A 26431-nucleotide genomic window follows, 5' to 3' on the forward strand; every position below is an offset into this window, starting at 1 on the left:
TACACACTCAACAACTCGGAGGACGCGTGGGGGAGGGCCAAAGGTATGGTCACGTTGTCACCGGCCATGGCAGCACGGAGGGAGTTGGATGCAGTCCGACGGTGGCGCGGCGGCGCTGGGAGGACTGGGTTGGGTGTGAAAGTTTATTGGTGCCAGCAATCCCAACTATAAAGTGCCATCTATATTTTTCTCTCCTTCATTTAGTACAAAGGCTGGTTCATATGTCTTTTTTAAATTTTTATAGGGATACAAGGGTGTTTAGGAATCTGTCAGAGTGTTTTTTATTTTGGCAAAAATGTTAAGAGTGTTTTGTTAGCCTCTAGCATTTATGTTGGCAATTACTTCTAATATTCTTTGTATTAACTTAACACTTGATGATCCCTCAAAAAAAAACTTAACACTTGATGAATCGATTGAAAGTTTTCTCATAAAAAAAAGAGCACATCCGGTTGTGTTGATAGCCGTGCTCTGATATTCGTCTGCGCGTCGCTCACCGTAGGGAGAGAGGGTCTACGCCGGTGCACCCCGAGTCCCCGAGATACGGAGGGAGAAAGGACAAGACCCAAGGTCCGTCCGGCCCACGTGGCCGCGGCGCCGACGGGCAGCTGATGACTGATCCTTTGCGTGGGCCTCTCCGCCTCAGGCGGGCGTGCAGAAGAATCTTTCCTTCCCAAGCCTCCGCCCGCCCATCCCTCGCACCCCAAAAGAAAGAATCGAATCGGAATCGCGGAGCCGAGCTTTGCGGTGTTCGTCGCACTGCCGCCTTCCGTCTGTCTCATGCGTTGCGTGCCCATGCCCATGCGTCATACGGCGTCGGCCTCGATAGTACAGTCAGTTCGTGTCAGCGACGAACCCTACTCGTAGCCCAGGCTGATACGTAATCTCATCCCGCCATACTAAACAATCTTATCTGAACCTCTCGCTCCTCCTACTCCCAGCACCCTTGCACGATACGGTACGGTACGGAGGAGGAAAAGCACAAGCAAAACATTCCATCCAACCCAACCATGATCTCGATCGAGCTCGTTCGTTTACGATCGCAATCCCCTCCTAATTACGTTATCTTCCAGCATCCCCCGCCGACCGTGCCCAGCCCATTATTCCTCTTATTCCTTTGCTTTCTCCCGCGGCTTCAGTCCGGTCCCTTTCCCCCCTTCCAAACAAGCCAAAGCTTCGATAACGAACTTGCCCACCGCCCCCGGGCGCACGGCGAGACCCAATCCCTATCCATCGCCGTCCCTCCTTCTCCTTCTCCTTGTGGCGCCCGCTCGTGGGGTGGGTGCTGACCCGGCCCCACGAACCCGGAACCCACCGAGAGAAAGAAAGAAAAGCTAGCCGACCGCCCACGCTATTTACCACCTCGTTCCGCGCGCGCTGAAACTGACAGACGAGAGCAGAGAGCTAGTAGCTTTGAGCCAGCCGAGCGAGGGAGAGAGATGAAGGGGGGAGAGGCGCCGGCGGCGACGGTGGTGGTGGGGGAGGAGCACTGCGAGACGGAGGACAGGGAGCTGACGGTGCGCAAGACCACGCTCTTCTCGCCGGGGGACGGGCTGGAGGCCTACGACCACCGCACGGGCGCGCTGGCCTTCCGCCTCGAGACCTACGGCCGGGGAGGCGCCTGCGGCGGGGGCGCGGCGGCCGGGGACCTGGCGCTGCTGGGCGCCGCGGGGGACCCCGTGCTCACCGTCCGCAGGCGCCGCCCCAGCCTGCACCACCGCTGGGACGGCTTCCTGGGCGACGGGGGCGGCGCCAAGCCGCTCTTCTCCGCCCGCCGCTCCTCCATCCTCGGCGCCGGGGCCGGGGTCCTCGTCGACCTCCTCGCCCCCGCCCATACCGCCGCCAAGGAGTTCCGCGTCGACGGGTCCTTCCCGAGGCGCTGCTGCCGCGTGGTGGCGGTGGCCTCCTCCGGCGGCGGCGAGGTGGAGGAGGGGGAGGATCAGGAGACGGTGGTGGCGGAGGTGCGCAGGAAGGTGGACGAGGGCGCGCACGTGGTGCTGGGCCGGGACGTGTTCGTGCTGTGGGTGCGCGCCGGCTTCGACGCCGCCTTCGCCATGGGGATCGTGCTCGTGCTCGGCCGCATCACCGGGGACGAGCTCGACGGCGTCCTCGGCGAGGAGCTGCTCCTCGAGGCCACCTCGCCGGTGTAGTAGGCCCTGCTGGAGCTCTGTCCCTCTCTTTTTTGGCTTACGCAGGCAGGGTCGTCGCTTGGTCTGTGATGCGCATCTCGCGGACCCCTGGCTGGCATTGTTGCCCAGCAAGCAAAGCTTGGATCGAGATTGTAGCTTTGAGTGAACATGGACACTGCACTGCTTGATTATTGCATTAGTTTTGATCATTATATAAGTATTATCTGGAATTATTAAACACAGTGTTATGAAAGTCTTCTATACCTAGTGAAGATTCGGATCCATGCGATTGGATCCAATAGCGAGCTCACGATTCCTGCAAATTAAGCGATACGTCTGGTGCAAAGCGTAACTGCGAGCGCTGAATTACTAGTGACATCGAATCATCGAATTTACCAGGACCACTCTAATGTGATAAATCCAAACACTTCATTAACTTTTGTGGTCAAATTAAAAAAAATGACTGCAATTCATCCTGAAACGATGGCATAAACCAGTGCCGACGCCCGACTGCATTGTCTTGTATCTCGATTGCCTCGTACTATAATATTGGTGATCCACCTGAGCTGCCTCGCCACGAGGTGTGCGTATTTAGAAATTCAGAGTCAGCAAGTTGGAAACTGAGAACAACGTGGTGTGGCAGTGAAGAGAAGGCGGTGCTTTTCAGACTGAGAAATTAAGCTGTGTTTTGTACCTACAAAAGATTCGGGTTTGGTCATGCGACTGGATCCAATCGCTCAGGACTCGTGGAATTAAGAGGCAGTAGAAGCTACATTACTAGTGATAGCAAATTTACTTCTGTGTAAATTGCAAGGTCAAAATTTCAGAAAAGAAGACCATCAGGAAACATTGGCCGTAGCCGTGCACCATCTTCAGCCTCGATTGCCCCGTATAATTTCGGTGGTCCACCTGACCTACCTCGCTACGATGTGTATGCATTTTCAAAATTCAGGGTCAGCAAATTGGAAACTGGAGCCCAGTTTGTGTGGCAGTGAAGCGAAGCTGGTGCTTTCAGGCCGAGAAATTAAACGTGCAACCTCTTCTGTGGACGGCGATCAGCTCGGAAAAATAGGACAATCGTCACAATATCTCTTTCCCTTTCGGCGCAAGCAGTGCACCGGTGAAGACCTGCCATCGCTTGGTTGGTTGGTGAAATGTACTGTGTATAGCAACATCAGCGCATCCCAACCACAAGGCAGGTCAAATTACCGATGATCGCGACAACATTGAAAAAAACTGTGGCGGCAAATCAAACAGCTCCTCCTAAAACTGTACAGTTCATGAAATATGTAAGAAAAGAAAGAATAAAAATAAATATTATTCTCGCTCAACTTGAGCATCTCCGATGGATGATGATGCATTTTTATCCTAGCAAAGAATAAGACGGTATGGGGCACCTTCAGCCAAAGCTCCGCAGGCCACGGCTTTGCTCTCTGCACATGTCATCTCACATTCTCATGGCCTGTCGTTTCAGCGTCCAGCAGAAGATAACAACAACCTCGACTGTACAACCCTCGAATGCCTCGGGCACCGGCTTGTTGCGCCGAGGCATGTTGGAACGGAAAACTGCGGAGAGGTGATCGCATGTCATGGCTTGAAACTCTATGCTATGTCAGGTATGTTCTTGGTGATCTATGAGCCAGCACCGCCAGTGTTGATGCTGAAGTAGAAGGTCTTGCGACTGAAGGCGTTCATGGCGTAGTCGACCCGGATTTGGCCTATGTCCGTGTTGAAGTGGACGCCGTACCCAAACCCGACACCGAATCCCGGTTTCCCTTGCCGAAGAGCTGGATTGCCTGCCATCATGATCATTGAACAAAAATGCACAGCAGAACCGAATGAGTATGGTCAAGGAAATACTATCATACTGAGATATGAAGAAAAAAAAAGCATCAAATGCAACTCAGCATTGATATGTTGCACTAAATGTTTCATAACCGGGAGTGGGCATAAAACAAAAGGATGTTTGAGGACTCTACTGTAACTCTTGTCCAATTTGTGCTCTATGGTACAGTATGCTGATGTCAATTGCATTGTCCTCATGTTGATAAGCTTAACTCCTTCAGTCAAATCAGGTGATGTGTTGATTTACTTAGTTCAATCTTCATTGGTTGATACATCACGTCAATGATATTTGCATGATTTTCCACCGCAGAGACATCTTGATCTTGGTTATCCCATACAAAATGCCAGAATTTATTATTATTTAAGCTTCTACTGTACTACTGAATTTGTAATTCCAAACCAATTTAATAGTAAGCTCTAACTGTTTAAGGAAGGCGTGCTTGCTTTCCACACAGACACAAAACTGCACAAATTTAGTGTAGCTGACTAGCGAGCGACTGTAAATAAAGCCCCTCATTTTTACTTTATGAATTACACTGTTAATTTTAAAAGCATCAGAAAAGCTTAAGTATATCAGCCTCATTTTCTTCTAGTTGCAATTAGATTTTTATTATATTTTGAAAAAAAAGGCAAATAGAAATTACTAAGTACTCAAGTATGCAAAGATGAAGCGAAGCCCTTACCAGGAACATGACGAGCAGATCCTAAATCACTGCCGCAATCCATGAAAAGAGAACCTTCGAGATTCTTTGCCTTCACAGAAACAGACGTTTCAGTATTTGATTGATAATCCAAATGGACAAGACTACCACAAGATAAACCCAATATCAACCGGTATGGATTTCCATTGGTGGAGGATGCTTTAATAGTCAAATACACCTCTAGTCTAGGGAAAACTTTAAGTGACAGCACCAACGGTGAGCTCACTTTCTAGTAGAACAATCCCAGGACAATTCTTTTTGCCTGGCAGTCTAGCTAGAGTTTGCCAAAGCATGTGTAAATTCAATGAAAATTGTGTATTCTCATACAAGTAGTTCCAGTCATGAGTGGTATGTTCGCTATGCAATATCTTAATATTAATGAACTGATTGGTGTGTAACTCTATCCAGCAAAACTCTAGCACAAATTAAGTAACCACAAGAAATGTTCTTGTTGTGCTAGTTGCATTTAAAAGGCTGAAAATGATATGGCCACATGATTTCTTCAGAACTTTGGTTCCATTTATGCAGATCTGATAAAACTTGCACCGGTCAACTACCATACAAATGTAAAATGGATAAAGTCATCTAGTAAGCACCAAAATTAGTATTAATTTGTTTTACTGAGACGGGACTTGCTGATTCTCGAAGAAAACCAATTGCAAGCCTTCATGTTATATTCCGCTAATATAGTTTGAATTTATCTTTCTTCCAGTATCAAGATTAAGCAGGTTTATTAGAAGAGAGAAATTCCCATGTATGCTAACTTCTGAACTTTCAACCCTAAAACTGTATCCTTTGACTATGAATTCCTCATCGCAGTCCTTTGCAGTATATGGTATATTCCTCTTGCATGCAGACACCACCTATCATCCCATAAATTTGACCCATATATGCAACAGGAGAAAATGTAAGAGACCACAATGGGTAAAAGAGAAAGAAAAAAAGGTGAATATTGCATAAAGCATACAAATTAATAATGATGGCAAGAAAAACAGTCCAAGTAAATATGTACACATCTAATTGATTGCATTTTTTTATCCATTTCATGTTTGGACGCAATTTCTAGTTACTTCTGGTTCTTGGATTACCAAGTTTGACTTACGGACTACATAAACTGTTTGGGGGATTATATAATATATATGGCTTGTTATTTACATACCAAAGGAACCGTGTATTCGCAGTTACCAATTAGGCACAGTCTTCCTGAACCAACTGCACCCTCGCCATAACCCCGGACGCTACCAAGTCCACCTATTGCAAATGCTTGATACGGTGCCATGTCACCCACAATGGAACCGCCTGTCAAGCTGCAGCATAGGAAGAGATTAACTAACTTTCATAGAAGAGTGTTGCTGCAGTACAGTAGGCAGATGCAGTACCTAGTAACCAAAAATGTTGGCCCCAGTTTAATGCCTTTCGAAACAGCACATTTAACTCTGTTAAAAGTTAGTGATTTTGGTACAAGTGGCAATCCTTGTTCCATTTGGAAATTAACCTGTCATTGGGAACTATATAAGATGGAGTTACAGTCAAGTCAAGGAAAGATGGAGATGAAATAAACACAAACTTACTCTTAAGAAGCTATTATCTTTAACATCCGCATAACCAGACTCTTGCTTCAAGATAATCATGTTGTCATGGAGGTTACCACTGCATCATAAAAGAACATTAAACAATGAGACTTCTTTTTATTGTATCAAAGGGCACATCCAAAGAAATACTGTTATCACCTGCATGTTAGGGGAAAACCTTCGTGGTCCCTAGCTATTGAGCGCCCATCATTATTAACAGGACGGATATGCTGGAGGGAAAGGACATCTGATAAGAGAAATTGTACAACATGAAGATGATGCAAACAACTGGATTTGATTAGATGCTCGCCTCAAACTTAACACTAGTTCCAGAAGTCCATTTTGATGTTGTCGGTTCATTAATCTCCACCCCAAGCGACAACCGGCTTAGATTTACCCCTCTGCTCCCTGACCGTGTGAAGTTGTCAGCCGGAAAACCATGCACCACAATTTCTGGTGTCATCGAGTGCTGATTGCTCAAACCAGCACGCAAACAAGAGAAGGTGTGTGAACAGAAAAGACAGCATACAACTTGTAACCACTTTTCACAAGTTCATACTTACATACTCCCTCCGTCCCAAAATAAGTGTCTTGAGCTTAGTACAAATTTGTACTAGAGCTAGTACAAAGTTAAGACACTTATTTTGGGACAGAGGGAGTACTTCATAAAAATAATTACCCGATCAACTTGCATGAAAGATAACCATTCATAATGGAAGTAATATGACAAAGGTCAAGCCGAGTGTATGGTACGAGCACATTAACAGGGGGGTTGGTTTGGGGAACCAAAAGGTGAATGGACCATCCAATCCTTACTCCAAACGTAATCCACTTGTTTTGTTTGAAGGGCGGAATGGATTGGTCCATCACCACCTTATCCCTCACAAGCACAAAATTAACACAAGATGAGGGATGGTGTCCTCACACCAACACCAACAGTCATGGGACGGTCTTATGATGGGCAAACCCATTCTAGGATAAGGTGGTCACCAAACCAATCAACTCGAGATAATGGAACCATTAATTGCTAGAATTACTACGGCGAATAACGTCTTCTGCTTAATACTTCCATTACAGATTCAGACACTGGTGGAGCCGATGCCCCAGCATGCCAGGGCGGCTACCTCAGGTTGGTTGCAAGCACTGGCAACAAGTAAAGTAGGGCAGGTCCATAGCCTACACATGCAACTAGAGAGGCCTAATAATTGATTCTCCATTTCAATCATGAACAAGACACAGCATTGAGTATTTTTGTTGCAGGCCCATCACACAACAATGATAGTGAGAATGTGTGCTGCAGTAGGTGTGGTTTTACTCCTTTCTGCCAAACATTTGTCTAAATCTCAGATACTGGTGTGTTGTTCTACTTAGTATGTTTTGTTTCAGGCTTTTTAATGTTTTCTGGGTAACTCGAGACCCTATTTTGATTTTGATCAAAGAAGACAGGGTATCTCTCCGTGCTCAGGAAAATAAAATTAACTTGAGAACTTTATGTTAAATGTTAAAATATGCCATCTGGTGTTTGAGTTTAAATTTTTCCTATTTCTCGTGATATTGTATCCACCACTCTACTGCTACATCTACTATAGAAGAGATGTTAACAGGACCAACTATCACTCTACTACATCTTCTACTCATTTCTAGTGCAGAGAACACCACAGACTTAGAATAACAATGAAAATGAGAAATGAGTACTGTTAACAAGATCAAAGGAGTATAAATTGCTTAGCAACAGTTTAAAACACTATAATATGTTTACTTTATGCTATAGCACTGCAGCATATTTATTCAATTTCAGACAGAAGGCTCAATTAAGAAGCCAAGATACAACCAGACAGAATGCAGACCTGAATGACAAACGACTGCTGCGATAACCATTCGGGCCTTGGGCGTCTAAAGGCAACAACAACATTAGAGTCATTGACACCCTTATCCAGAATCACGTCCAACTTCTCGCTCCTCCCAAATAGGCTTGGGTGTTTGAGGGAGATCCTGCAGACCAAACTTCACAACTCAGAACAAAATGGCACAACTTCAGAACTCGGAACAAAATAGTACAGCTTCAGAAGTCGGAACAAAATGGTACAAATTCAGAAATCAGAACAAAATGGTATAAACTTCAGAACTCAGAACAAAATGGTATAACTTCAGAACTCGGAACAAAATGGTACAAAGTTAAAACAGAGAGTAATCATTCGTAAATCCAGACGGGTATTCTGGGCCGCTGTGTGAAGCGAAATACACCGACGCGTGCACACACACATGGACGCGCACAAATCAGCCAGCTATGCCTGCCTGAATTCTGTGACCCATATGAACACAAACTTTACGGACGGAACCAGGACAGGCAATCCCACCTTCCGACGATTTGCGAGATGGTGGCGCTGGAGCTGCTGAAAAGGAACAAGCCAAGAAAACAACACAGTCAGCAATCCAAGGTCCACAACCACAACAAAACCGACCAATCGGCCGTGGGGGCAAAAGGCCGAGCACCTCAGGGGCGGCAGCAGGAGCGCCTCGCAGAGCATGTGGGTGAGGTCGACGTGCAAATCCACCTTGGCTGCGGCATTCACGCAAACACGTTAGCCACGCGCAGTCGCGGAACGCCACGGCCCCCGACAAAACGGTGGAGCGGGCGAGGAGGGATCGAGCTAGGGCCGCGAGGGGAGGGGAGGAGGGGGCACGGACCTTTGCCGGCATTGACGCTCTGCTGGGCTCCCATGGCTGCGGACGCCGGTGGGACTGGGAGGCGGCCCGGCTCATGCGGCGGAGGAGGTCGGGGTGGAGTGGCGTCGGGTGTGGGGGATTTTTGAGCGGGAGGTCGGGTCGGGTGCCTTGCGTGGGGCGGAGGGAGAGGCGGCAGGCACTGGGATTGCTTCGGTCGGGGTACCACCGTCGCGTCCTGCCGAATTTTTAATCGCTTTCCCCTTTCTTTTTTGCCTAGGGGCTCGAAGTAAAGTGGAGTGGCTCGAAATCATTTGTTCTTCTTTAGCCGTGGCTCAAAATCTTTTCGTACCCTTCAATAGATCCTATCATCTATTCTCATAATATAATAGCATCTTTTATATTAGTGTAATGTCAAAAATGCTTTTATATTATGCGACAGAGGAAGTATCAAATATTTTATAGGGTTTTCATTTTCACCTCTCTCATTCTCTCTTTTCCGCCCCTCTCTCGAGAGTCTACCCAAGTCACAAGATGTATAGGTTAGGTTCTACCAGGGTTAGTTCCGCCTCGGGTGCAGGCTACCGTCTATTCAAACTTCAATCGCTTTTGTGTTCTCATCTTTTTGCCCTCTAGACCTTCATAAAGTGGGATGGTCTGAAATCTTTGTCACTTTCTTTGAAAGATCCAACGGAGTTAGGGCATAGTGGTGGAGCTGGGAATCAACGTTTAGAGGCCAAATGAGTCGAACATTTGATAAATATGGTTAAATTATACTAAATACTTTCTCCGTTACAAAATAAGTGTCATGGTTCAATGGCAGTTTTTCCTAAATTTTGGGAGGTTAAGAGTATAAACACAAGGACATATATGCGCACATGTGGGATTATGAAGGAAATCTTGGCTCTTGCCAGCTCGTTGCCTCCGCCACCGAGAGAGCCACCAGAGCCAGGGCATATGGTCGGTTTGTGGCTCCAACACTGTTCGGAGTGACTCAATTATAGGAGCTAGCTTGCCATGAAACTTGGCACTCGATTGGCTCCGGCGGTCTAGTGCCTTAAGGGGCAATGTGATTGAACGGTAATCTATTTGCTGAAGTAATTTGCGCCATTTTTAACTAGAATGTCAAACAATATGGATGTGCATTCCATGTGTTCACTTCCCACACACATTAAAAGTCAACAAAAAAAGTTCACTCCCTAGTCTTAGTAAGTGAAAGTTATGACTTCGTTCAAGCTAGGTGATCGATATGGGAGGAGATGGAAAGGGTGGAAAAAGAAAAGGAACGGATAAGTGGTTGAGAGTTAAGTTGGATGTCAACAACTTGAAGAGCTGACTAGTTTTGAAGACCAGCCATAGGGAAAAAATTATATGTAGGTGGTGTACGGGAGGCAACAAGAATAAATTGAAGTAGGAGGTGGAGTGGCTATGGGCACGACCAAGGTAGTTGGATGTGGAGGACCCATGTAACACATGTGTTTTCTCTTGTTTTAGTCCCCTTTTAAATATATGTGAAAATGGTTTTACTTAATATATATAATATACTTCCAACATTTGGTAGGTAAAAATGGATTCCATCTAGTTTTATAATTAATTCATATAGTTCTGAGATTTGATGATGTATATCATCAAATATAAATGGTTACAGAACATGTAAAATGTTACCATATATATACTCCCTCATTTTTGGTTTAAAAGGCCCACACATATCCCTGAATCGACAAATCCACCAATTTAATACAAATTATACATCACAATAAACATCATTATAAAATATAACATTTAAAGTTTCTATTCTTTTGATATATATATAACTCGTGCTATGTTGGTCAAATCGTTGATCTAAGGATATGCATGGGTCTTTTAAACTGAACAGAAGGTAACCCTATCATACATATTGCCTTATATACTTATATATGCATGGAAAATCTTCATGCATTTAAGAAGTAAATGTAATCCAAAATAAATAAATATGTGTGCGTTCAAGGGAAAAACTCATATAACTTAGACAAATATGATAGATTTACAAGAGATAATATTTATACGAGTATATTGGTGTTGAAAAATAAAACAAAATTCCACTACAAGAATGAAAAACTTGTACTTGTGAACATGCAAATATTTTTACAAAATACATAAAAGAAAAATCATTCATTGATGACAGATGGAACACATGAAAAAACTTTAGAAAGAACGGTTCCATGGAATTTGATGTAATTTATCTTTTTAGGCAGAGTGAGTGATTTTCGAGAAAAAAAACAAGAAGGAAAAGAAAGAGAAAGAGAAGAAATGGAAGGGAAAAAAAAAGCAGCAGCAGAAGAAGAAGACCAGGAGCTTTCTTGGGCCGGAAGCTGGGAGTGTTGTCCTTTCATTCCTAATCGCGCGAGACAACGGGAAGACTGCAAAGACGGCCCAATCTCCTCTGCTTCCGCCTAAACCCCACTGCCTCTCTCGCCGTGCTCGAGGCGACGGGAAAAGCTTCCTTCGCGGGTGGCAGGCCAAGCCAGCCAATGGCCGCCGACGCCTCTCCGCCGGAGACGGCGCTGTCCGCGGCGAACGGCCCCGGAGACGAGGACGGGGAGGAGGGGGAGGCGGAGCAATGCCGCATCTGCCGCCTCCCGGCCGAGGCGGACCGCCCCCTGCGCCACCCCTGCGCCTGCCGCGGCAGCATCAGGTTCGTCCACGACGACTGCCAGCTCCGGTGGCTCGCCACCCGCCGGGGACCCCGATGCGAGGTATCGCTTCCAGTCACCTCTCCTCGCCCGCCTAGGGTTTCTCCTCTCCCGGCGTCCGTGGCCGCTCTGAATGGTTGCCAAGTTCGTGCTGTTGATGTGGTTGCGCGTGCTTTATTCCGTTCAGGTTCATCTCGTTCGCTGCTAGTTTCAGTCCCATGTGCCACTAACCACTAGATGTCTAGGTGATATGATGCTGCGTGCGTGCTTAGTAAATGTTTTGCCATGATTCCTCACCAAAAATGTCCCCTTTTGCAGTGTGATATATGATCCCCTTCATCATGTTGCTGTGTGCCTGTGACCCACCCTTTGCACAACTAATTTCAACCCCAACTACTGAAAATGTCCCCCTTTGTGATTCTGTGTGCTGACCCTTGTCAATTGCCATTGCCATTGCCATGATTCCTCACTGAAAATGTCCCCCTTTTGCAATGCAATAATTTCTTGTCATATTCTTGCTAGGATTGTGCTTAATTCATCTTCGTGTTCATTTCAATGTGATTTTTTGTGATGTTGATGCGATTGATGGTGTCATTTCAGCTGTGCAACAACGACATCTCCATCCGACCAGTGTACGCTGCAGACGCCCCTGCGAGGCTGCCTGTTTCTGAGTTCATGGCGGGTTTCTCCCACAAACTGATGGACCTGTTGCTCCTCCTTATCTGCCTCGTCCCAGCACTCGTCATGTACCTCATCACCCTCGGGGCATGGCTCTTCGCGCTTGCCAGGTCCTTTGCTCAAGTGCACCATCTGCTGTCCCTCCGCCCCTCTGTCGCCTCCATTGTTGCTCAAACTGCAATTTTCATTTTAAGGCTGCCTGGTATAATTCTCAGAGGTGTCGTAGGTTCTATCCCCTCTGTCGCCTTAATTGTTGCTCAAAGCGCAATATTCATTTTAAGGCTGCCTGGTATATTTCTCAGAGGGGTCGTACGTTCTATTCCTGCTGCCAATTTCTGTCTTAATCTGCTGAGCGCAAAAATATTACACCCGGTGTTCTTTGGCTGGGCGCTTGATATCTGCACTTCAGAAATGTTTGGTGCAACAATGTCCCAGAGGTTCAAGCTTATGCTTGCTTCATCTTTTGCTTCAACTGTTCTTCATTGGTATTTTGGATGCATCTTTTGGCACCTAGGCCTTAGATTCTTCAGACTTCTTGATAAGGTATGTACCATGTTATATCTGTGACCTCATTATGTCAATAGTAAGTTCAGGGTATAATGGGTGCTGATTTTGTTGTCAATAGATACTGAGGCCAGGAATTGCCATTCCCTTTGTCCACTATGAAGCTCATGAACCATTCTACAAATTTTATCTCAAGAAGCTTCATATCCTTTTTGTTGGAATTATCTCTATGGTTTTGGTCATTCTTGTTCCTATTCAAATTGGCGGGCTATTGGTGCCGGAGTTGTTCCCATTTCATATCACGTGAGTATTCTAAATTTATTTTATCTGATGTATCTGCCTGATTTTGAAGACTAACACTTTGTTTTACTGCTGCGATTGGTAGCTACTTCAATTGTGGTGCAAAGGGCATATCATTTTGGCAAGCACCACGAAACTATGTCGATTCAGTTTCTCATGCTCTTCTTCTGAAGTTTCTCATTGATAACACCAAGGCACTTGTATACCTTGAGTGGTTAGTGAAGAAGGTAACCCAGTATTCCTTTGTCACTACTGGACATGCTCTAGGCTTGTCAGATTCGTTGAGTATCTGGCCCGATGATGCATCTGGACATGATGAGATTGGGAGTAGTGTCGCACCAGAAGACCAGTATGATAGGATCAATGAAGCTAAGGATGGAAGGTAAACCCCCGTAGTTTTGTTCATTTACGGAATTCCACATGGCACATCATTTTTAGCTTGACACATCTAGTTCCATTTTCTAATGTTATTTATTTCTTACCTTCTTATGATTTCATTGTTCACTGCTTATTTACGAACTTGCGTATTGGTGGATAGGAAGCAATTCTGGGCTTCTGAAATATGTTCTCTTTGCTCATTTTACCTATTCCGGTGAATGTTTCCCTAGTGTGCTCTGCATAGTGGTAATTATTAAGCGATGACACCTTGCCATTTTACACATGATGCTTAAGATAGTCTTTGTGTTTTTTTAATGTCTTAATCATACCATGCTGATCACATATATATCAAACAGCTCCAAAGAAGGTTTTGCGTCTGACATGACTTCCATATGAGCACTATGGATCATGTGAAAAAGGCTCTGTGAGAAACAAGCATTGTTGGATCGTTGGTACTCTAACAATCTTGTTTTGAAGTGTCAAAAGAAACTGTGATGGCAAAGCACCTTGTGGCAGCAATTAACTATTAAAAAATGAATAATTAAGTCAATGATGGTAAGTATTCTAGTTAGGTCTGTGGAAATAGATACATTTCGTTACGAAATAAATAGGTTTAAATAGGAAGATAATGACATGGTTTCTTAGGGAGTTAAAGATCCTGTTCTTAGGGGTCAAGTCGATTTTTCCCTATGAGACACTTTGCCAATCGATCCTGTTCTTAGTGTGTACTCGTCAATTATTCATCGAATGCTCTATACCCGATCTCCAGACCTTTGCCAATCGCTCCGCATGATCTTTTCTCTAATCTCATTGTTTGTTGGCTATACTTGTCTGCTCACTTATTACTTTCACAATTCAGTGCATTGAAGTGTTTGCAAACCAAGAGGTGTTGCTTGCACAACTTTTGAGTGGATACTTACCTTCTTGTACATTGTACCAGGAGATCAGTTGCAGCTGCTACAATCCTAAGTCTGGTGCTTGCATGGTTGACTATTGTGGTATTCAATTTGGCTGTGCTCATTTTTCCAATCTCAATTGGGCATGCCATCACTCGGCTGCCACTAGCAGGTGGACTGAAATCCGATGGTAATGATTGTTCAGAGATGGTCATTTGGATTGTTGTTGGACTTCCTTAAAAACAAGAAAATGTTTTAACCTTGTTTTGGCTTACTTGTCGATATTTTCTCTTAGATATGCTTGCTTTGGCTATTGGGTTTGGCGCCATATCAACTGTTATTGCCGCCTCTAGAGATTCATTTGCCTACATGACTTCTGGGAGAACACACCTTCTAGCCCTGAATCGCTATCTGGTTGTGTTCTTATGGGTGAGCAATTTACTTCAGGTGGTTTCCTTCATGTTTTATTTTCTACTATGCTATAGCTGAATAACTTGTGTCTGCTGTCAGCTTGTCATCGCTCCTTTCCTGACCGGGGTGCTGGTTGATTTATCACTAATATCACCATTCACTGGGCTTGATGATGACGTTCCAGCTGTAGGCCTTTCCTACTATTGGGGCCTGGGGTGTCTATCTCTGAAAATCTGGGGGAAGCAGGTGAGTTCCAAGTCCAACTTCACTTGTCGCTTTCTGACATCTTAACCAATATTATTATCACGTATGAACCGAACTTGACATATTGCTACATGGCACACAAATTGTACTGGTTGTGAAAATCCCACTGCTAAAGTGAATACCAGAAATAACACATTCACATTTTTATTGATTAGGTTATCGTCCGAAAATAGGAAAATAATTTAATTTCTGGGTTTTTTTTTGTCTTGAAGGCTCGTCGGACAAGGGCCAGATGCTTGCGAGCCTATTTCATCGATGAAAGGTGGGGCCCAAAGCTTAATCAGGCAAAGGCAGATTGGGATTCAGGGATCGCGCCAATGTGGTGGTTCTTGCGAGATGTGTGCATGCCTATCGTCGCGAAGCTACTCGCTGCTCTGGGTGTTCCCTATGTGCTTGCCAAGGGGGTCTTCCCAAGATTCGGCTGCTCCGTTGCCATGAACTCGGCGGTGTACCGTTTCGTGTGGCTGGGCAGCCTCGGCTTCTACCTTGCCAAAGCGTTGTGCGCCAAACTCCATGATTCCATCAGGGACGCCCGTTATGTCGTCGGGCAGAGGCTGGAAGATGTCGCCGACGGTAGCTGAAGACTCTTCTTCCCTGAGCACTCTGTTTCCCGTCAGTTAGGGACGATGGAGGATCTGGTGATACTAACAGTTAGCGCGCAAACGCGTTGCGGACATCAACAAACGCAGATGAGATGATGTCATACGGATACATTCCTGGTGAAACTTGTAAATATGGGTGCGATTTTCATTTTCCATGTGGAAGTTACCTGGAGTCGTATCGGTCAGTTCCCGACGAATCGCCAGGATGTAAGGCGACGCTGAATTTGGATAGATATCTGTAAATTTCTACACTTTTTTGCACGACGTTCTCAGGATCGTTGTATGGTCAGCCCCTGACAGGACAGGCTGAGGAGAAACGGGATGGTGCTTGGTTGCCTTGGACATTCTTTTTCGGGAATGCTGCAATGTTTTTTGACCAAAGTAATGCTTGGATTTCTCTCGGGCCTTTCCAGTGCCAGATGTGCTTTGGCACTGTTATCAGACATTCCTCGTGCATCAACTTTCCAGGGCAAACATTCGTGCCAACATGTGAATTGTCACAAATTCAACAGGGGTTTGAAATTTGAAATTACACGCCTTCCAGGCTCGCTGCTTCTTCTCTGCAGCTGTTCGATCAAATTCTGGCGGTAGCTGCTGCCTGTTGATATGGACGTGTAACAAAAAAAATGTGGACAAAATCTCGGTTGATATGCAGCTATTAATGTCTTCGTTTGACGTGTGCAAATGGTACAAAACAAGGGGAGGACATGTCTAACATTTCTTGGCGAAAATGCCGCCAAAATTTTGATTACATCCATATATCAACATATCAACAGCAGTAGCTACCTTTCAACCATAAGCTTTGAGTCCTCATCTCACCAGTTGCATCCAGAAACACAGCAGTTCTCCCCCCACTAGTACACGACGGCATCGCAATGACATCGAAAAGCACAAATTCAGACCAAAAACGTGACCATCCCAAGCTTCACAATGACATCTTAGACTCTTTTCCTGTTCTTCAGAGTGATCTTCTTTGCAACCTTCACAGCAGCCCTTGGTGGAGAAGTAGGGGTTCCTGCTGCCATAGCAAGTTTCAAAAGCAATACACCCATGCTATTATGCATTCAGAAGGAGAGGACCACTATTACACAATTCAAGAGAATTTTTTCTTTGTTTACTTCCTTGTGGTAGGACCGGGGCTGCCTTGTGATTGGCCAGCCCTATTGCTGACAGGAGGGGCAATTTCATACAAGTGTGGGCCCAGACCTCAAAACGCAGGGGAAACTCAAACATGTGCCATTTGATCTAATTGCCAGCCAAACGCGTGCCATTTTATCTAAGCAAAGGAAAGTGTTGCTCCTGAGTCAAGCGCCAAAGAAAAGAGTGCCATTTTATCAAGTTCCTCAATAATGGCCACATTCAGGATACACGACCTGAACGCGACAGAATGTGCTGTCATAGAAGAGGAGGAACAGAAGAAAACACATAGCAGGCAAAAATGTTGGATGGTCAGAGGTATCCAATCCTCATCACTATCGAGTCTCACACAAGACTACCCTACATTTCCTGCAATCTCACCTCTATCATATGCTAAACTGAACATGCTAACTATTCTACTTCGTCCCAGGATAAAGACATCTGTGAACCAAACTCGCCAACTCTCATTTGCTCCACAACACGATCTGATCATCGGCACCCACCAACTTCTCTTGAACCTTGTCCAGTTCGAGCATGAAGCAGCCGCTTTTCGCACTGTCCGCGCATATCCCCTTGCCGATGTCCGCCATTTTACCCAATAGCATCGCACATCTCTTTCTGCCTTCTGTTCTCTTTGAGCATTTCTCCTCGTACTCTTTCAGCCGCTCCTCTCTGAATTCACGGGCCCATCTGGGCACTATGTACCGCGCTGGTATTTCGATGACTCCAAGCTGCGTGAAAACTCTGAATATGTGGCAGCATAAAATCCCATCCCTGGTAAACTTTGCACATTGGCATTTGAATGTGTAGGTGCCAGGTTCAACTAGCACTTCGAAAGAGTTTCTGTCAAACTCAGGGTTCTCGTAGTCGAAGACCTTTTCGAGTCTATACGCTGCTCCACCTTGTATCTCATGTGCATTGAGTGCTGTAGAATAGTATAGCTCTTTCTGTACTCTCAGAAATATTTGCCTTGTGTATATACACGCTGCATGCTTTTCTATTGGCTGCATGGAGAAGTATGCTGGTTCAGTTGCTGACTGCAATGTATCCTCTTCCTCTGTTTTTACTATGCCCTCTTGTATCCTCTCATATTGCTCGATAAACTTCTCGATTCTGTCCTTAGGAAGCACATTGTCTTTGAATAATAAGTTTGACCCCTCACCATGTTCAGCTGACTCGACGAATGGGTAGAAATCTGCCCGGAAATAAACAGGCACCCAGCTTTTCCTTGTTTTCCACATGAGTCGGAGGTACTCGTTTTCACTTGCATCGTATCTCTCAATGAGCACAGCCCATCCCTCTTCAAATTCCTTTTCTGTCAGTGAGTTGTCTACCAAGCTGTGCAGCTCTGCATTCATGTTGCCCCTTGCTGCCATGAAGGCTCCTAGCATTTCCTGTGCTTTTCGCATCACGCTGAACTTGCAAAGCCTGTGCCTTACTTGTGGCATGACCTCTGCAATTGCTTTCACCATACCTTCATCCTGGTCTATTATGATTGTTTTTGGCAGTTTCCCTCTCATCACATGCAAGAAGGTTTGGAACATCCATTTGAAGGTTTCAGCTTTCTGATCTTGTAGCAAGGCACATCCAAACACAAGGATTCGCCCATGATTATTCACTCCAATGATAGGGGTGAAAGGCATATTATGCCTATTAGTGCTATAGGTAGTGCTAAATGATATGAAATCTCCAAAAATCTCATAATCTACTTTCGACCTTGCATCAGTCCAGAAAAGACTCCTAACTATGTTATCTTCATCTTTTTGCATGGTGTAGGAAAATCCTTGGTTCCGCAGCTCCAGTTCTTTGAAGCGCTTCAGTGCGGTTTCAACATCTGAGTTTTCTTTTCTCCATTGGTCGACACACTGTGAGTTGCTCATATCTTTCTCGTTTGATGATGATACATTTCCAAAGTTGCTTCTCATTCTCTGGAAAATATTCATAGCTTTCCTTGGATTTACCCTACTTTGTTGCAGAACTCTTAGAAATAACTTTTCTTCACTTGACAAGTATTTATGATCCAAAAAGAAACTCGTGAGCGATGGGGATGGACATAATGGATGGTTGTGCTCGTGCTTAACTCCTGTGAATTCCCATTGCTCGTTATGGAGCTTCACGATCACCTTTGCTTGGCACTGTGAGCCCAAAACATTAACCTTCCTCTTCCTCTGCAGGTCCTGAGTTGGCTTTAATTTACCACTTCTGTTGCACAGTAGGTGAAACTTCTTTCTCTTGTAATTAGTTCCCCTCCTTGCTGCAAAACCAGTTAGCATAGCATGTGTGCTATAGAAACGCTCTGCATCTTCAAGGGTAGGAAATTTCATTCCAACTTCCGGTGGTCTTGAATTCTCCAATGCCTCGATACTAGGGTAAAAGCATTTTCCTAGTTCAGTATCCAACTCGCTCCCAGAGCTGCTACCTGCATCGCTTCCACTGCTTGTATCATTGCTACACAATTCATGCCCTTCTGTAACATCGTATAATTGGTCTTGTTCTTCAGCGTGCTGCACTATAGAGTCCACCGAGTTGGTTTGTTTATGCAACATATCTGCCAACAGTCCTTGCACAGTTGTGGCAATGCCATTTGATGCATGTTCCTGCAGGCAAGAGAACAATCTCTGTTAAGCCACAATGTAATGCCGTATTGAATTCCACTTGTTTGACAGAGCAGTACTTGTTATGTTCGCTTGGTTTCCATACCTGGTTAATTTCACCAATCGGCTGTAGACCTCCTTCCAGGATTGCTTGTTTGCCAGCGTGTTCCTGTGTAAGTAATCATTTATTTCCTAGTAAAACCAGGCATGAGGGCATTCTAAAAGATATAGTCAGTACAGTAGTGATGTTTTTTAGGGGAAAGGTGTCAAAGCCTAGGTCCTCCCCAGTTTCTACCACCAGAAACCCATAATGTTACCAACTACTACATGTGCTGAGCAGCAGCTCAACCACAGAAGGAAAATATAGTAACGGCGTTGAATACCGTAATCAGTTAATTGCAAATGTCATTGCTTTCCGATCAATTTTACTGTCATGTTATACACGTGAGAGCAAGTCGCCATTTGTTTCCGATAACTGCGTATTTCTCTTGTGCTAGTATATAATCAACAGAGGAATGCACATTGTGATCAGACGCGTTCAGGCGATACCTTTTCGACGCGCAGCCCTGCTCCTGAGTGGCTCGGTTCTAGAACCCGGTCCGGATAGGTCATCACAACCTACACCAATTTCGTGAAAGTTCATTTCCACCTGTGGTTAGATACAGGTTCATACAGTCCAAGATTTTCGGCGATATGCAAGAAAATCCCCAGGCAAATTTATTGGCGACTATACATACTTGTTCGAAATTGGTTGCAGGAGCAGGCCCCGATGTCTGTTCCCCGAAATTGTCTGCTGCCTGCATCCGTGCATCGGCGGCGGCTCACCGTTTCTGATTTGGGAGGTTTGGCAGCTGATAAAAAAAGAAAAGAAGATGGTAGGTGTCAGCAATTGCTCTCATCAAACATCCGCCGCCGCGCTGGCTGCGCGGGGAAGAGGGAGGAGGAGGGGGCTAGATCCGGAATCTCGAGGGCAGACGAGGAGAGAGGGATTGGAACCTGTGTGTGCCCTGAGCGGCTGCGACGTGCGAGGAGACGACGGGAGAAGAGAACGGCGGCGGACGGGGAGAGAGGAGGCGGTGCGGTGCGGTGCGGCGGCCGGCTGCTGGATAGAGAGAGAATCAGATGGGAAGGAGGGGGGAATAGTTCCAGGTGGAAGGTCGAGTGCGCCCCCCGTGTATGCGGTGAACGTCCACCTATTAGTGCATCTTTAACCCTAGCTTAAAGGCTCGCATCTTTTGAGGAGAAACTAAAACTTTCCAAGTAAACCTCCAATAAGTCTTAACTCCCCAAATATTGTCAAAAAAACTCCCCAAAATTTGAGCAGAAGCAGTCTAAATCGATTTTCTGGGTTTTGAACCTTGAACCTCTTGGTTGCAAGCTTATGCAACTAAGCAGTTCACCCATCAGACCGATCTCATGAAAGAGACTAGGCAATGCATTTATACGTCAACACTCCCCCTCACGTGTGGCTCCGATACCATTTAGAAGTGCATGCTCTAGCCAATGCAACCAAAAGATTGATCTATGAGAGAGGGCTAGACATTATACTCCAACAGATACACCGCATCCCCGTCGACCTACTACTCCACCTTTGCTTTGCCCGCCACCACGAGTTTGTCGATGGCTCAAGATACCTCGTCGCCTCGTTTCCTCATGGACGAAAACCGTCAGAGGAACTGGATGTTGTAGAGCACTCGCGCTCAAGCTTTACGGTGGTGGGTTCTCGGCCACACTGGCAGCCTTTCAAACGTCAGAGTGGAGCTGCGGTGGGCTTCCTCGGCGAACCTTGGGCACAACTTGGACGGGAATCACGCTCGTCAACACGTGCATGCCATCCCCTCAACCCCACTTTCCACTTGCAACCTCGACTCATAACAACGCCAGACGTCACGGCTCTCGCCTCCCTTGCCCGCCAAGTGTCCGAAAAATGTACTACATAGATCATTTTCCCTTTCTTGGTTATATTTCCTATTTTCGCAATCAGATTAATCATTCGGCATTGCAATTGCTAGATGAAGAGGGTGAAGATGACAATTATTTTGAGATGACCATTGACGTGATCATTCGGGAGGGGGTGGGGGTGACCGAGATGAGGATCTCAATTAGGCCTCTTTTATATCAAACATAATAGGGCAGAAGGCCATGCCAAGCTTGTCAAGGATTACTCTGTGCCCAATGCAACATAACCGGAGAGTATTTTCAGCAGCTATTCTGGATGCACCGGGGTCTCTTTTGACGCCATTGCAAGAGTTGTTGAGGGTCATGATCCTTGGTTTTCATTGAGAAGGAATGCAGCTAGATAAAGTAGTGCAAGTCCATTGAAGTGTGTCACGGCTCTTTGACTGACTACCATCGATGACTACATCTATATTGGGGAAGATATAATCCTCAAGACGGTTAGAAGATTCACACAATCCGTGATTGATATCTTCAGGCCGGAGTACTTGAGGGTAGCAAATGATGAAGACACCGAGAGGCTCCTGGGTCACAGCGAAGAACAAGGATGGCTAGGGGTGCTGGTTTTAATTGATTGCATGCATTGGACATGGAAGAATTGCCCCGCGGGATGGAAAAGTCGGTACAAAGGGCATTCAAAAAATTCAGTCATCATTCTCAAGGTAGTTGCATCAAAGGATCAATGGATTTAGCTTTCATACTTTGATGTGGCCCTCATAATGACCTTGATGTCCTTTCGGGATCACCATTGTTCAGATGGCTTGTTGCTGGAGATGCACGGCCTTGCAACTATGGTGTCAATGCCCATGAGTACAAGATTAACTACTACTTTGCCTATGGCATCTATCCCACATGGGCATATTTTTAGGAAGTTAAGTTTTAGGGGTTCGGTTAGCTCCATGTTTGTTTTAATTCCTCATATTTGAGGAGGATTTGGGAGAGTTAAAATTTAGGGGTTCTATTAGAGATGCTCTTAAACAAGTAGTGTGCATTTTGTTTCTTTTTCTTCCCTAACAATCAATTCAACTATTCAAGGGATCATAGCTAGGGTGACGATTGAGTATATGCTCATGTGCAAACTGTAAAATCTGAGTAAAAAAACTACAACATACATGTTTTATATATGGGTGCAAAGCCTAATAAAGAGATCTTGCAGGACAAACATAATCCGATCCTCGGGCTCTCGATCTTGCATCAAATCGCACAGAGTTCTGTTCGGTGTGCATCTAGGGTCGCTCGGTTTGGTCGCGACTGTCCTGGCCTCTGTGAGAGACCATCCGTGGCTGGAGTAGTGGCCAAATCTGACCTTGGGTGATGCCCACCGTTGCATATTCAAATAACCTGATTTATCCTAAATTCCATAAATTTGTAAAGAAAATATAAAAAATTGTAGGCGCATATTCACCCCCTCTAGTCAACACATTTAAAATTTCAAACACAAAATTATGAAAGAAGGATGTTTGCCCTCTGATACGTCTCCAACGTATCTATAATTTTTGATTGTTCCATGTTGTTTTATTATCAATCTTGGATGTCTTATAATCATTTTATATCATTTTTTGGTACTAACCTATTGACATAGTGCCAAGTGCCAGCTGCTGTTTTTTCCATGTTTTTTACATCGCAGGAAATCAATATCAGACGAAGTCCAAATGCCCCGAAACTTTACGGAGATTTTTTATGGGCCAGAAGGAAGATATTGGGCCCTGGTTGCACCTGGGGGGAGTCCCGAGGAGGGGACAACCCACCAGGGCGCGCCAGGAGGCCCAGACACGCCCTGGAGGGTTGTGCCCCCCGGACCGCCTCTTTGCTCTATGAATACCCCAAAAATCCCAGAACCCTAGGGGAGTCGACGAAATATTCATCCAGCCGCCGCAGAGTCCAGAACCACCAGATCCAATCTAGACACCATCTCGGATGGGGTTCACCACCTCCCTCTCCGATGATGCATGAGTAGTTCTTTGTAGACCTACGGGTCCGTAGTTAGTAGCTAGATGGCTTCCTCTTTCTCGCTGAATTCTCAATACAATGGTCTCTTGGAGATCCATATGATGTAACTCTTTTTGCGGTGTGTTTGTTGGGATCTGATGAACTTTGAGTTTATGATCAGTCATATCTTTTTATATATCCATGAAAGTTATTTGAGTTTCTTTGATCTCTTATATGCATGATCTCTTATAGCCTCGTATTTCTTCTCCGATATTTGGGTTTTGTTTGGCCAACTTGATGTATTTATCTTGCAATGGGAAGAGGTGCCCGGTAGTGGGTTCGATCTTACGGTGCTTGATCCCAGTGACAGAAAGGGAAACGACACGTATGTATCGTTGCTACTAAGGATAAAACAATGGGGTCTATCTCTACATAGATAGATCTTGTCTACATCATGTCATCGTTCTTATTGCATTACTCCGTTTTTCCATGAACTTAATACACTAGATGCATGCTGGATAGCGGTCGATGTGTGGAGTAATAGTAGTAGATGCAGGCAGGAGTCGGTCTACTAATCTTGGACGTGATGCCTATGTAATGATCATTGCCTGAATATCATCATAATTATTTGAGGTTCTATTAATTGCCCAACAGTAATTTGTTTACCCACCATTTGCTATCGTTCTCGAGAGAGGCCACTAGTGAAATCTACGGCCCCCGGGTCTTCTTTCTCATATATTTGCTTTGCGATCTATTTTATCTGCTCTTTTTATTTGGATCTATTAAACCAAAAATACAAAAATACTTTGCTGCACTTTATTTTATTTGCGATCTATTATTTCAATCTATTACAATTTTCTCTCGTCTCCGTGCCAATTTCTGGCGCCGTTACCCGAAAGGGATTGACAACCCCTTTAACACGTCGGGTTGCGAGTGGCTGTTATTTGTGTGCAGGGGTTGTTTACGTTGTGTTGCTTGGTTCTCCTACTAGTTCGATAACCTTGGTTTCATATCTGAGGGCCACTGTGCTCCATCATCCCTTTCTCTTTAGGGAAATACCGATGTAGCTTCAAGCGACATCAAAAGGAATTTCTGGCGCCGTTGTCGGGGAGGATCTTCAACATAACCAGGTTCCTAATCACAAATCTCATCTCCTCGCATTTTACATTATTTGCCATTTGCCTCTCATTTTCATCTCCCCCATTTCACAAAAAATTGTCATTTCATTCGCTCTCTTTTCCGTTCGCCGTTTTTTTACCGGATCTATTTTTGAGTGCAATCTTGTTGTGTGGTCATCATGACTCAAGAGAACACCAAGTTATGTGATTTCTCAAATACCAACAACAATGATTTTATTGGCACTCCGATTGCTCCTCCCGCCACTAGTGCGGAGTCTTGTGATATTAATACAGCTTTGCTGAATCTTGTTATGAAAGATCAATTTTCCGGTACTCGTAATGAGGATGTCGCGTCCCATCTTAATACCTTCGTGGAATTATGTGATATGCAAAAGAAAAAAGATGTGGACAATGATGTGGTGAAGATGAATTTATTTCCGTTTTCTTTGCGTGATTCTGCAAAAAATTGGTTCTCTTCTTTGCCTCGCAATAGTATCGATTCTTGGAATAAGTGCAAAGATGCTTTTATCACTAACTATTTTTCGCCCGCAAAAATTATTTCCCTTAGAACCCAGATCATGTATTTCAAGCAACCTGAGCATGAGCATGTTGCACAATCTTGGGAAAGGATGAAAATGATGCTAAGGAATTGCCCAACTCATGGTTAAATCTTTGGATGATCATACAAATTTTTTATGCAGGGTTGAATTATGTTTCTCGTAATCTTTTAGATTCCGCCGCGGGTGGTACTTTTGGGTGAAGCCACCAAATTGCTTGATAATATCATGGCAAATTATTCACAATGGAATACCAAATGAGCTCCTACTAGTAAAAAAAAGTTAATTCAGTTGAAGAAATTTCTTCTTTGAGTGATAAAGTTGATGCTCTTATGAAATTGGTTGCTAGTAAAAGTGCTCCTATTGATTTTAATGGTATGCCTTTGTCTACTTTGATTGAGCAAAATAGTGATGCCATAGATGTGAATTTTATCTCTCGCAATAATTTCAATAACAATGCTTATAGAGGTAATTTTAATCCTAGGCCTTTTCCTAGTAATTCCTCTAATAATTATGGTAATTCCTATGGAAATCAATCTTACAATAATAATAGGAACACCTCTGATCTTGAGAATAATATCAAAGAGTTTATCAACACACAAAAGTTTTCAACACTTCCATAGAAGAAAAGTTGAATAAGATTGATGATTTGTCTAGAAGTGTTGATATAATTGCTCTTGATGTTGAAAATCTCAAGTTGAAAATTTTTGTGCCTAAAGTTGATGAATCAATTAAAACTGTTTATGTTTCTATGGATGAAAGTAAGAAAAGAACCGCTATGCTTAGAGCTAAAAGAGAATTTTTAGAAAAAGCATTCTCTAGTGATTACTTTCGTAAAAGTGATGAAGATCTTAAAATGATTGGTGTTTCTTCCATTGATTCCTTGTTTAGTAAAGTTAAAATTGATGAAAAAGGGACTGGAGAAGAGTCAACTTTAGGTAGAAGGCGTCCCAATATTTCGGAGGGTGAAAATCTTGTTGAGAAAATTGATGAAAGTGGGTTTGGAGAGGTCAAAACTTTAGCTAGTGATGCACCCACTCTTTTGGATTACAAAGACTTTAATTATGATATTTGCTCTTTGATTGATTGTATTTCTTTGTTGCAATCCATGCTAAATTCACCCCATGCTTATGAACAAAATAAAGCTTTTACTAAACATATTGTTGATGCTATGATGAAAGCTTTGGAAAAAAATTGGAATTAGAAGTATCAATTCCTAGAAAATTGCATGATGAATGGGAACCTACTATCAAAGTCAAGATTAAAAATTATGAGTGTTTTGCTTTGTGTGACTTGGGTGCTAGTGTTTCTATAATTCTAAAATCTTTTTGTGATGTGTTTGGTCTTACCAATCTTGAAGAATGTTCCTTGAATTTGCACTTGGCGGATTCTACTATTAAAAAGCCTATGGGAAGAATTAATGATGTTCTTATTCTTGCAAATAGGAATTATGTGCCCATAGATTTTATTGTTCTTGATATTGATTGCAATCCGTCTTGTCCTATTATTCTTGGTAGACCTTTTTACG

The 26431-nt window shown here is 44.3% G+C and overlaps 4 protein-coding genes across 5 annotated transcripts; 2 read left to right on the forward strand and 2 right to left on the reverse strand.

Annotated features, from left to right (window-relative positions):
• Positions 1–1226: 1226 nt before the first annotated feature.
• LOC123182575 (protein LURP-one-related 5) lies at positions 1227–2379 on the forward strand. Its single transcript, XM_044595204.1, has one exon. It carries the CDS (start codon positions 1437–1439, stop codon positions 2145–2147), a length of 711 nt encoding a protein of 236 aa, XP_044451139.1. The 5' UTR covers positions 1227–1436; the 3' UTR covers positions 2148–2379.
• A 986-nt stretch (positions 2380–3365) lies between these two features.
• On the reverse strand, positions 3366–9159 carry LOC123182576 (outer envelope protein 39, chloroplastic). 2 transcript variants are annotated; one of them, XM_044595206.1, is made up of 11 exons: positions 8932–9159; positions 8737–8803; positions 8601–8633; positions 8091–8235; positions 6554–6712; positions 6403–6473; positions 6244–6322; positions 6052–6167; positions 5832–5979; positions 4655–4724; positions 3366–3922 (listed from the first exon to the last, which is right to left on the reverse strand). In XM_044595206.1, exons 1-11 carry the CDS (start codon positions 8963–8965, stop codon positions 3759–3761), a joined length of 1086 nt encoding a protein of 361 aa, XP_044451141.1. In that variant the 5' UTR covers positions 8966–9159; the 3' UTR covers positions 3366–3758. The 2 variants fall into 2 exon arrangements, with proteins under 2 accessions (XP_044451141.1, XP_044451140.1); XM_044595205.1 differs by having other exon boundaries at positions 8601–8636.
• Positions 9160–10930: 1771 nt separating this feature from the next.
• Positions 10931–15863, forward strand: LOC123182578 (probable E3 ubiquitin ligase SUD1). Its single transcript, XM_044595209.1, has 8 exons — positions 10931–11642; positions 12180–12800; positions 12883–13064; positions 13147–13443; positions 14380–14525; positions 14631–14764; positions 14846–14992; positions 15223–15863. Exons 1-8 carry the CDS (start codon positions 11418–11420, stop codon positions 15589–15591), a joined length of 2121 nt encoding a protein of 706 aa, XP_044451144.1. The 5' UTR covers positions 10931–11417; the 3' UTR covers positions 15592–15863.
• Positions 15864–16941: 1078 nt separating this feature from the next.
• Positions 16942–20524, reverse strand: LOC123182577 (protein FAR1-RELATED SEQUENCE 9). Its single transcript, XM_044595207.1, has 5 exons — positions 20340–20524; positions 20081–20194; positions 19893–19961; positions 19450–19512; positions 16942–19346 (listed from the first exon to the last, which is right to left on the reverse strand). The coding sequence occupies exons 2-5, from the start codon at positions 20144–20146 to the stop codon at positions 17214–17216; spliced, it is 2331 nt and encodes a 776-aa protein (XP_044451142.1). The 5' UTR covers positions 20147–20194; positions 20340–20524; the 3' UTR covers positions 16942–17213.
• Positions 20525–26431: the final 5907 nt, after the last annotated feature.

Source organism: Triticum aestivum, chromosome 1D (assembly GCF_018294505.1).
Source record: "Triticum aestivum cultivar Chinese Spring chromosome 1D, IWGSC CS RefSeq v2.1, whole genome shotgun sequence".
NCBI classification, from domain to species: domain Eukaryota; kingdom Viridiplantae; phylum Streptophyta; class Magnoliopsida; order Poales; family Poaceae; genus Triticum; species Triticum aestivum.